Raw genomic sequence first — 12,359 nt, forward strand, 5'->3', positions numbered from 1 at the left:
GAGATTTATCCTCACAGTCCCCCCCAGAGTCCTCACTTTGTAGGTCTGACATGCATCAGTCCCCACTGTCCAGTCCTCACTTTGTAAGTCTGACACGCATCGGCCCCCACGGTCCAGTCCTCACTTTGTAGGTCTGACATGCATCAGTCCCCACTGTCCAGTCCTCACTTTGTAAGTCTGACATGCATCGGCCCCCACTGTCCAGAGTCCTCACTTTGTAGGTCTGACATCTATCAGTCCCCACTGTCCAGTCCTCACTTTGTAAGTCTGACACACATCGGCCCCCACTGTCCAGTCCTCACTTTGTAGGTCTGACACGCATCAGCCCCCACTGTCCAGTCCTCACTGTAGATCTAACAGTCCGGAGTCAAACACATTTACAAGTACACTTTTTCATTTCACATAAACTCTTTATTCCAAAATTGTTAGCTCATAATAATTTAACTTTATTTGCAGAAGAATAAAAAACTAAAAATAACAAGAAACATTTTAGTGCAATTTCCTCATCTCAGAACTGAGTCCCTGAATGCACCTCAGATTTTCCACTCATCGTCATCCATGCTGATCATTTTCTATTAGTCAGTCCTTTTCTGGATTAACATGATGTTAAGTGATTATTGCATTCAGGTACAAATCCTCTGCTGAGTGTTTAACATGAGCTCTGTCTGTGGAATGTCAGTATTTCTGTCATATTTCTGGGTCTTTGAACACACCAGATCAAATCTCAAAATTTCACTTTCTCTGATTATTGATGTCAGGAAAAATGAAAACAACTGAACTTGCAGGAAGAACGTGATGCTTTCATGAAAGTGAGTTTTGTTGATGTTCTTAAAGTTTTACAGAACTTAAAGCCACTTAAATTATTCTTGGCTTTTTCAAACATTTAGCCCTTTGTTTCAAAGATTTGAACTGCTTTGGCAGGGGTCCGTCATAATATGAAGTAAACGTGTCAATGTAGTTTTTCTGAACCCTGGTGCCTGGTTTCTATTGGTCTGGTCTGGTCGGGAGTGGCGAGCTGGTGATGATTCCTGAGAAGTGATTGGCTGCAGGTCTTGAGTTGTCGCTCAGCAGCAATGATTTCTGGGGAAAAAAGAAAAACTCAGCAGGAAACATATGAAATAGGAGCAACAAGCAGCAGCCAGGTGCAACTTGCTCACTTCAGAGGGCTTTGTTTTTACAGGCGACCTCTGGAGACTGTTATTGGTACTGCAGCGGCATCACAAACAACATTAAAACAACAGAAGCCTCACCTCTGATCTCCTTTGTCTTCCCCTCTCTTTGATTTTTTTCAGCTCCACTTCCTCCTCATCTTCCTGCTTCTCCTCCTCCTCTTCATTGGTTGTGTTTGGCTGGATGGTGGCAAGGAGGGCAGGGACAGTGAAGCATGACAGGAAGCGGGCCTTCAGCAGCTGGTAGGCAGGGTTACTTGAAAAACGCTCAGCCACCAGCTGACGCACCGCTGTCACAAGCTCCGCCTCCTCAACCTCTTCGAAAAGACCAGAGGTGCCAGAGGACGCTGCAAGGAGATGGAACAAACACACCTGAGCGCACACCTGGACTCCAGTTTCCTCCACTAGCTGACAATTTGGGCACAAAATGAAAACAACAGAATAAACACAACATAAAAAATAACATTACAAAGGAGGGAGAAAGCAGCATTTGCAGTCTGACGACTGAAGAGTCGACTTCATTACAGGTGAAGGTTCCAGGTTTTTTGTAACCAACAATAAAACGCTGCACAAACCTGAATCTAAAAAACACGTGTGGTGATCATTTTGATGAGCTGCTACATTTGGTAATAGTTTGGGAAATGTCCTTGAATATTTATTACTGTCACAGAGGCTGTGAACTTACGTTGTCCTCACAAAGCCTCAAAGCCATGTCATTCAGCAACAGTCACCTGCTGGAGCCTCACGTGGTATCTGTTCTTGCTCGGGCTAACTAATAGCTCACCTGCCCAGGTGTCTACCTGCTCTGAATGTGGCTAATGAGCTTCTGTCAGTCAGAACAGTGTATCTGACTCTACATCAGTAACATGCTAAATATCTAAAGGTTGAGTCGTGGCAACTGGACCTTTAGTTTTTAGGTCGAAACATTTCACCACTAATCCAAGTGGCTTCATCAGTCTGAGAAAGCTGGACTGGAACCTCCAATTTATCTCCCAGGTTGGTTTGAGTCCACCCCTAGTCCCATAGGCTCATTAGGTGAGCTATGTAAATCAGGTGAGAGTCCTTAGACCCACACTCCTGAGTTGGTTTCACTTCACACCTGGTCTGCTACATAGGGAATGACCAGGTTTTTGCTGTGGATCTTGAGGCTCAGCTGTGTCTCTGATGTGGATGTTGCCTTGTTGAAAGCCCACTTAGGGCAGCCACAGGTCTGAGGGCTCTCTTTAGACATGTGTGAGGAAAAACCTGGTCATTCCCTATGTAGCAGGTGTTTCAGAGGCTTAAACAAATTTTTGGGAAACATCAGATACCAGTTCACTTCAAACCCACCAACACACAGACAGAGACTGGTTCCCCCTAAAGACCAGACACCAAAACAAAAGAGGACCAATGTGGTGTATGCTGTCCAGTGTAAAGAAGAAAGCTCAGAACTCTACTTTGGAGAAACCAAACAAACACTCAACAGGGGGATGGTCCAGCACAGGAGGAACAGCTCCTCAGGACCACAGTCAGCTGAGCACCTCCATTTAAAGGACACAGGACACTCATTTGAAGACAGCGATGGACATATTTTGGACAGAGAACCTGATCATTCCCTATGTAGCAGACCAAGTGTGAAGTGAAACCAACTCATGAGTGTGGGTCTAAGGACTCTCACCTGATTTACATAGCTCACCTAATGAGCCTATAGGACTAGCAGTGGACTCAAACCAACCTGGGAGATAAATTGGATGTTCCAGTCCAGCTTTCTCTCAGACTGATGAAGCCACTTGGATTAGTGGTGAAATGTTTCGACCTAAAAACTGAAAGTCCAGTTGCCACGACTCAACCTCTGGATCACTTCACCTGGATCACTGAGACTCTCCACAGACATGGAGACCTGTTATATATTACTGCATTAATGTTGAATGTACTATTACCCCCAACACTGATTATAACCGATTGGAAGATTGGACTCTTTACGTGAGTCAAGAGCGACAGATACTCAAGAGCGTTTTATGATGTGTATTATTTTACTGGCTGATGTTTATTCTGTTAACATTAAAATAAAAAAGCCACATGAACACAGCTGTTGTGACTGATAATATTTGGAATCAGCTGCCTACGGTGTATATGTTACCTGGCTGGTCCTCAGCTAGTCTAAGGTCAGAGGTGGAGTCTGGCAGGTCTGGTGGGGGCTGACTCAAGGTGTTCTTGGTGCTGCTGGGTTTGGGTTTAGTTTGGGTGGGTTTGGGGCGAGGAACTCCCCTCAGTAGCTGTAGAGATGAAGTGGTCAGAGACTTCTTGGCCTGGAGAAGCTTACTGAGCATGCTCAGACTGCTGACAAAGGGCGGTAAATAGGGCAGACTCATACCAAGTCCAGGTACAACTACCCCTTGCCGCCCGCTGAACCAATCACACACAGCAGCCTGGGGCTCCAGGAACATCAGGGAGGGGTTGAACTGCATCCCCTCTGTCCTGCGAGAAGGGTCCTCTGGGTCCACACTAACTGTGTCCTTATAAGGCAGGTTGAGTTTCTGTGGAGGTGGGGGGTGACAGGGGGGGATGGAGGGGGAGCTGGGGTTTGGTCCAGGTTGCAGGATCAGTGTTGGGGGAAGAGGCTTAGACGGTTCAGTAGGTGGGGCAGGACGAAGGTGTGGCTGGTTCAAATTGGGAAGTGTTATGGGGACAGACACGGTGGAGGGTTTAGGTGCAAGTCTTGGAGGAGGTGAAGCTGGTGAGGGGTTTGAAATATTCCCAGATGGAGGTGGGAGAGGGGCACTTGGGACCAATGCCAATTGCAGACCCCGGGGCTGGGCTTCTGCCAGCTGGACCAGCCCACCAGGAGTCATGACCCACATTGACTGACCAGAGAGTAAAGACATAAGAGGGAGCTGAGCTGCCGTCTGGGTCTGTACAACTTCATTGGCAGAGTGTGATGTACGAGAGGGCTTCTGACGAGAAGAGGTCCTCTTCTTGGTTTCAACCTGAAATCAAAACACCAGCAGGAAGTCAGACACACAGGAGGAGGAGATGAACAACAAGAGGAGGAGACAGGGGTTACCTTGGCTTGAGTGGATTCCTGTAGAGCTTTAGCTTTCTGACTCAGCTTCCGAACCCTCTTTCCTTCCTGGACCACACAATCCTCATCCTGACTGCCTGTAACCCTTTGCTGCTCTTCCGTCCTCCCTCGTTTCCTCCCTCTGGTGTGAGGTTTTGGAGCTTCATTGGAGTTAGACTCGTGGCGGGGTGGAGTTGGTTGTTTGAGGTCAAGGGTTGGATGACTTGAGATAGTGCCTTGTTGACCGGGGGTGTGGATGGGATTAATGAAGGTGTAGTCATGATCTCTGGGGACAGGAGCAGGTAACTTTGAAGTAGAGTGAGGACGATGCTGATTGGCTGGTAGGGAAGGAGGTGGGGCTGAACTGAGGATAGGAGCTGTGCAGTCCTGGAGTGAGACAGGAAACAAATCCACAGAGACTAGAGGGACATTTACTCTGAGAGAAGGAGGAGATATTGTGGTTTCTCCTGCTGGAGGAGGTGTGAGTGATGGAGTTTCAGTTTTGCTTGAAAATGAGTTGAGCAGAGTCAGTGAGGAGGCAGGAGCCTGAGTGCAGAGCTGCTGAGGAGAAAGGAGGGCGACAGTTGGACGGTTTGAGTCCTGGATATGGAAAAGAAAAGAAAAAAACAAAATAGTGCTCTGAACTCAGCTTTTCTGGAGGAAATTATGTCAAGGTAATGAGATTGATTGCAAAATGTGCACAACTAAAGATGCAGACAACTGTTCCAGCCAACCTGAGAAAAATACACGGAACCACTGTCAACTTCTGGCAGTAAAAAGGAAGTGGTCCTGGTCTCTGTGATTCTGACTGAAAGCGGCAGGTTTTTCTCCCATAGATACAACTGAGCTGACTCATCCTGACGTAAGAAGACCTCTACTTACCTTGGGGTCTATGACTTCCTGTAGAGTTCTGGTCTTGTCCACACCTGTAGGTGCCTCATCCATAGCATTACCCACCCTGCGAAAATCCTCCCCACCCTTGCTGCGGCAAGCAGTCATTTGACTGTCCTCTGTGGGTGGAATCACGGTGGAGTCAGCCAGACTCAGGGAATGAGTGGCAGTGGCAACTGCCGGGTCATTGGGGGGAGGCAGGGCCACTTTGAGATTTTGGGCTAAAGTTAAAGCCTGATGATGGAATGAGGTGGAGCAGGTTGGTGTGACAGGGTGTGCAGGTTCCAGAGAAGTGATGAGCCCTGCAGGAGGAGGTCTGTGAGGAGACACAGGGATTGTACTTGTGGAGGGAGTAATGAGCTGGGTGAAAGCAGATTGCTGAGGTTGGAGGACAATTTGAGGAAGGAACACAGCCTGAGGAAATGACATAGGAGACATCCTAGGATGGATGTTAGGAGGCACCTGAAGAACAACGTCAGGATGATACTTCTGTTTCTCCAGAACCTGAAGCTGCTTCAGGATCAGTCCTTGATGCAAGTCTAGCTCCCGCTGCTCCTGTGTCACTGCCCTCTTCCGCTGCAGCATTCCTGCGACAGTCTGTGGATCCCTTATCTGCACAGGGGGAGGATCTGGGGGTGTGGTTGGGAACACCACCCCGTCCCTCCTTTGCTCAATCATCTTCTTGCATCCCATGGTGTCCACGTTCATGGTCTGGAGGAAAAGCAGGAAGATGGGAGTCGAGGTCAGCTTGGTCTTTTCCCCTTGCTCCCTCAGGGCGTCTGCCACTGTTCGTCTGGTTTTTGCTGGAATCAGCAGGTTGCCAATCCACGGCGTCACCGCAGCCTGAAGCTCATAGCTCAGGCTCAGGTCTGTCACTTGTCCCGGGTGATTATGTTTGCCGCTCCGGCGCTTCACCTGGGGGTCTGAGCTCTGGTTAGTGAACTTGTTTGCCTCCTGGTGCAGATGGGCTCGCAGCTGGTCAGGTGACACCATCATCATGGTGCTGCTGCTGTGCCGCTCCTCACACGGCAGCTCTCGGGGACTTGGTCCAATGATCACAGAGCGCCCAAACTCACCCAGGATAGTTGACCGGACCGGGTGGCCACAATGACTGTCGCCAGAGGAAGGTAATGCCACTGGACGAAAGCTAAGGAAGGTGAAATGTTGTGGTTTTTCTGCTGGAACCCACTCGTCCATGGGAGGGATGAAGTACTCTTCTTCCACTTCCTCAATCCTCTCTTCTTCCACTACCACCTTCTTTTTCTTCTTTTCCTCATCACTGTCCATATACTCCACCACCATCTCCTCCTCTTCCTCACTGCTCTCCTCCTCCTCCTTCACTCGCTTCCTGTTTGACTTCTTGGCACGAGGAACCCTCTTCCTCTTGTTCTTCCCTCCTCCTCGACTCTTCGGGGTTTTTTTACCTTTGTCGTCTTTCTATCAACAGAGAGAATTGGATCAGTTCTTGTCTGAGGCACTGATGAAGGACCTGACAGTGTTTTGTGATTATTTGTGTGAAACTTTCACTTTATGCTGATGATGTCTTTAGTTTTGTTTTTTGATTCTTAGAGTCGACTCCCATGAACAGGATTATTTATTGAATACAGCAGATATTACTTTTGCCTGATACTGTATTATCTCTCAGTGGTTTCTGTTGGTCTGCATCAGGCTCAGAATTTCACATAAAGCTATAGAGAAGCACATTGTTAATAGGATTTGGAAAATAACAGACTCTCCAAAATGTCTCCAGATATGATTACTCTGCAGTGAAAGGAACCAAACATCCTAAAGAAAGTGGGGGGGGCTAACAGCAAAGCAGCTGTGGTGTGATTACCATTAGACAGAATAGGCAGGATGCGTCTGCAGGTGAGTGTACCTGAGCAGGAGGTGCTTGTTGTTTGCTCAGTTTCCTCCACTCTCTCAGACACTGAGCATCGAAGCGGTGAGGAATCTCAGCGGCAATCTTTGCCCAACGACCTGAGACACATCCAGGACGTGAGGAAAGTGGACAACAGAAGTCAAACATGTGGACAGGCCTCAGAACATCAGCAGAACCAAACTGTGGCCTGAAGGTTAAAAACCAGCCAAGAGAAGCTGGACAGCGACCACACTGTTACAGTTTCAGCTCTCAGCTCAACACTGTTTGGACTAAAATCATCGTCCACCCTGTTCAGACCTGCTTTTGTATAATTTTCTTTACTCGTATTTTTTTTTTCTTCCTCTCTGGAACCCACCAACTCCATGTTTCTCCACCAGCCGAAGCAGCAGCTCCTGTTCTTGTTTATCAAATGCTCCTCTCTTTGTTCCCACCTTCAAACAGTCAATATACCTGCACACAAACAAAAACACGTTTATTGAGGAATAGACAAACAGACTCGGATTCTCTAATCCAGTCAGATCTCACCTGTCTCTGCAGGCACTGTCAGTGCGTCCAGGAACCTCCAACCGGACCTTCCACCAGCTCTTCTCTCCATAACGCGACACAGCTCGAAGTAAGAGCTGAGAGAAGACAGGCAGGTACAGCTGGTTAAACAGCGTCAGTGGAGTCTCATGGACGCAAGAGTCAGCGATCATTTTCTGGCACAGGCAGAAAAAAGCCTCCACACACACCTGCTGTTATACCTGCACCTGCACACGCACCTTGCCTTGACCATGCCTACCTGGTCCTCCTCTTTGGTCCATGTTCCTTTCTTCAGACTTGGGTCCAAAACCTGGGTCCACCTGTAAATCAGCTGAGTGGGGTCTCGACCCTCCATGAAGTAACTTACTGCCAGATAGACAGACGGAGAAAGGGAGACAGGTGGAGAGAACCAGGTGTCAGTTGTTCTGTAGCTGCAGCGAAATGTAAAACTTGAAATGATTATTAATTGATATTGACGACACTAAAGGTTGTGAGGTCAGAGTGAGGTCATTACTTTGTGTGTAGGGGATGAAGTTTCCGATCCTCATCTTTTCCACAAGCTCCCTGAGCAGAGCGTCTTCAGGCGGAGTCCAAACGCTGCGTCGCAACGAGTCCGAGACGAAACGTTGGAAGGTCTGAAGACACATGAAGGCTGTCCTCCCCGTCTGAGAAACAGACAGGTGAGGACACACAGGTAGAGACTGACAGGTAAAGAGACAAGAGCAGACAGGTGGAGTTCCATACTCACCCCCAACTCATGGGCGATGGTCTCCCAGTGTCTCTCTCCGTGCCTGCTGCTGACCTCCTTTAGCTGCTGCACCTCCTCCTGACTCCATTGAGTCTTATTGATGGACGGATGGAGGAAGTTCTGCCAGAAACAACGAATGTCCTCCGCATCCTTTGTCCCTTCAAACTGAGGAGGAGGAGGAGGAGGGAGGTGTTATCAGCGGTGTTTATTCAGCTCACTATCGATCAGATAGTGAGCTGAATTTGAATTTGACTTGATTTTCAGACTTACATCAATGTTTGATATTTTCTGCCAATCATGTTCTTCATATCGATCACCAATCAGCTCCTCCTCTTTCTTTCCTCTGACCAATCGAACAGAGAAGAAGACATACAGAAACATGAGCGCTCACACACCTGGAGTTTGCATGTCCTGCCCATGCCTGCATGTGTTTTCTACCCTCCGTTTGTTCATGTCACCGGATCACTCAGATCAATCAGACCCTCAGGAATACGTACTTGAGCAGGTCGATCTCCTTCTCCAAACTGTCGATCTGCTCTTTGAGCTGCTGCCTCTCTGTCTCCTCTGCTGAGGACAGCTTCTGACTCAGGTAGTCCACCCTGAGAGGCAGAAAGGTTTTTATGACCACATTTAGAATATAAGTAACAGTTGTACTACAAATATACAACAATAATGGTAGAACTGCATTTGAATTTCCTCACATTTGTATTTTAAATGTACATTAATGTTTACAGAGGTGATTGTCTTGTGTCACTCAGTGTAAAAGTATCTGATATTATTGATTCTAATTATTGATGATTATTGTGTTGATCACTTTAATGTTGAAGCTGATGTTAACTACCTTATATACTTCTAATTTGAAGTACTTTATATACCGCCGGGTAGCTGACGTTAACTACCTTATATACTTCTAATTTGAAGTACTTTATATACCGCTGGGTAGCTGACGTTAACTACCTTATGTACTTCTGATTTGAAGTACTTTATATACCGCTGGGTAGCTGACGTTAACTACCTTATGTACTTCTAATTTGAAGTACTTTATATACCGCCGGGTAGCTGACGTTAACTACCTTATATACTTCTAATTTGAAGTACTTTATATACCGCCGGGTAGCTGACGTTAACTACCTTATGTACTTCTAATTTGAAGTACTTTATATACCGCTGGGTAGCTGACGTTAACTACCTTATATACTTCTAATTTGAAGTACTTTATATACCGCTGGGTAGCTGACGTTAACTACCTTATGTACTTCTAATTTGAAGTACTTTATATACCGCCGGGTAGCTGACGTTAACTACCTTATGTACTTCTAATTTGAAGTACTTTATATACCGCCGGGTAGCTGATGTTAACTACCTTATGTACTTCTAATTTGAAGTACTTTATATACCGCCGGGTAGCTGATGTTAACTACCTTATGTACTTCTAATTTGAAGTACTTTATATACCGCCGGGTAGCTGATGTTACCTAAGGTTTATGATAACAAACAACTGATGTGTGTTCTTGTGATGTGTTGTCAGGATCCAGGTGACTCCTGAAGCCTCGCTGGACTGACTCACTTTCAGACAAACTGACCGCCGAGTGTGTAACACCAATATGGAGAGAGTTCAACAACAAAAATGAAATAATGTTACCTGGAGAGTTTGGGCTGGATCAGTCTCCGCAGACTGTCCCTGACCGCTGAGTGGATCAGCAGAGTTTTCTGCCAGCTCTCCCCTGAAGACACAGACAGCACAACAATAGAAGGCATGAATTGTGGCAACACAGTGAATATGCAGGTGTGTGTATATCTGTGTATATTGGTTGTAAATACAAGTAGATTGTGTGAACATGATTTTTCATTCTTACATCGTTTCATCTTTATTTTCTTGTCGTCCAGGCATCCTGTCATTCTGCTGCTCTTCTCCTTTGTCTCCTGATTGGCCGGAGGACCCTGGACACACACAAACACAGCTCATCATTAGTCAACTGTCAGCAGCAGAATTGTGTTCTGTTCTGTGGTTCTGTCTGTCTTACCAGTCCTGTCAGCTTGTCCTTGAAGTAAGGTTTGAGGAAGCGGCCCAGAAACATGTTCATTGGCTGCTGGTAGGAGGAGGGGGCGGACTGTTCTCTGGAAGGCATTTTGATTGGTCCAGACAGCTGAGACAGCAGCTCCTCCTGCAGAGAGACAACACGTTATTATCAGTGCTGGACTGTCGTCTCTGGGTCTGTGGGGCGGTACTGACCTGCTGTTTGTGGTTCTGCGTCAGTAGTGTCTCCAACTGGTCCAAAGTCTCCTGAACCACCTGCTGGTAAACCAGGTTGAGCTGGAGACAGGAGTCTGGCGACAGATCCAGATCGCTCTGCACACAGACACAGACACCGTTAGTATAATCCTGACTGATGTAACGACAGAGCAACAGACAGTTACTGACCTCATCACTGCTGCTGTCATCCCCATCTAAACAGAGAAGGTCAGATGTCAGTGACCCGGTGTAGGTCATGTTTCAGAGAGTCTTTTATGTAAATACAGTCACACAACATTTAACCAGGTAACAGATGACAGGTACAGACAAGTACCTGACGCGTAGACTGGACTGTGTAGTCCTAAGACGTTCTCCAGGTTCTGAATCTCTTTCTGGATCTTGTCTCTCTGAGCCACCACACCAGCTGCAGACTGAACACACACAAGTCAGACTCAGTGCTGTACTGTATGTGTACTCTTACTGCACCCTGCCCTGGTACTACCAACGGCTACTACTGGCACCGTACCAAAGTGGTACCTGCACAGTCTGAAACTGATGCACCTTCCTTGTCCTCTTACCTGTCCCACCTGCTCCTCGGGGTTGTCATCACCTGATTCATCATCTGATTAAAGACAGACAACATCACTGTTAGAGACAGACAGGTGGGGACAGGTAGCCAGGCAGACAGACACAGACAGACTGGTACCTGTTTCACTGCTCAGCAGGTCCAGTTCAGCGCGTGTTACTGACAGACTCTGTTGCAGCTCCTCCACCTGTCGCTGGATCCTGTCTCTCTCTGCCGACAGGGAGACAGCCATATCTGTGGACACAGAGACGGACGAGTACTTCACGAATCCCTGAAAGTAAATGTACTGACATACTGGTTCTGTCGACAGCTAGGTGCCCATGAGGTGGTCAGAACATTAGGAACCCCTGTGGGTATGAAGTAGTGCAGCACGTGAGTACACCGACACGGGTACAGGTACGGTAGGTCTGCTGCAGCTGACTGCGCCCACCTGCCCAGGTAATAAATCGCTCACTGACGTGGTTGTTGCTTAATTCAGGAGCTTTAGTCGGTTTTTCAGGTTCGAGCACACTGTCAGACCCGAGGGTGAACGGAGACAGAGAAAACCTTTCGGGGTTTGGTCCTGGAATCCAGAATTTACGCTCCAACTGAAAGACGGTATCATACTCACTGTGTGTCTGGCTCTGAGCGGCTGACCCGGTTTACAGTCCAGTCTGGATCTGTGAAACTGTCTTTAGACCCTGAACTTCTGAAGAACACGGGTTAACCCGAATACTACTGCAGTCAGTACTGGCAGGACGCAGTAGTACGCCAACCTGCAGCCAATCAACGCAGCTCCGTCGTTAACATATTACCCAGCAGGCTGTGCGCAGGGACAGAACTCCCGCGATGTTTCGCTGCTCACACGGGATTCGGGGTGAAAACTTCCAGAGAAAACAGAAACGACTTTTATTTTTCTGTCTGTCTGCGGAACAAACAAACTGCGCCTTAAACTGACAAACACCGACACACACAGGAGCTGCCCAGTTTCTCCGTCCTCCATTTTTCTTCACACTGATCTCACTTCCTGCCCTCCCGCGGTTTTACTTCCGCCGGAAGTTATTGGGCTGTTTTAAAATTTAATTTGTTTTTTCATGTTATGCAATATAACCTTTTATTTGGCATTTCCCCAATGATCATGTTATTTATTCTAATTATTACATAAGTCAACCATAACAAACAGAAAACCAACCTGGAGCATCTACAAACTTCTACTGGATAGAGACTGTTCTGTGTATATACAGCCTCTATCAGTGACTCTTTTTACATGGTTTTACACTCCTATTCATTCCTGGATCAGGACTACAGCACC

The 12,359-nt window shown here is 47.2% G+C and overlaps 1 protein-coding gene across 1 annotated transcript; it reads right to left on the reverse strand.

The window, feature by feature from the left end:
* Positions 1-360: 360 nt before the first annotated feature.
* Positions 361-12,042, reverse strand: snapc4 (small nuclear RNA activating complex, polypeptide 4). The gene is made up of 22 exons (XM_026322060.2): positions 11,679-12,042; positions 11,189-11,302; positions 11,061-11,104; positions 10,817-10,913; positions 10,672-10,697; positions 10,483-10,599; positions 10,274-10,414; positions 10,106-10,190; positions 9,892-9,973; positions 8,747-8,848; positions 8,520-8,592; positions 8,250-8,414; positions 8,016-8,166; positions 7,761-7,867; positions 7,505-7,599; positions 7,335-7,429; positions 6,977-7,077; positions 5,092-6,537; positions 4,213-4,809; positions 3,289-4,135; positions 1,251-1,516; positions 361-1,080 (listed from the first exon to the last, which is right to left on the reverse strand). The coding sequence occupies exons 2-22, from the start codon at positions 11,298-11,300 to the stop codon at positions 985-987; spliced, it is 4,845 nt and encodes a 1,614-aa protein (XP_026177845.1). The 5' UTR covers positions 11,301-11,302; positions 11,679-12,042; the 3' UTR covers positions 361-984.
* Positions 12,043-12,359: the final 317 nt, after the last annotated feature.

The sequence above is a fragment of the Mastacembelus armatus genome, chromosome 9, assembly GCF_900324485.2.
Source record: "Mastacembelus armatus chromosome 9, fMasArm1.2, whole genome shotgun sequence".
NCBI classification, from domain to species: domain Eukaryota; kingdom Metazoa; phylum Chordata; class Actinopteri; order Synbranchiformes; family Mastacembelidae; genus Mastacembelus; species Mastacembelus armatus.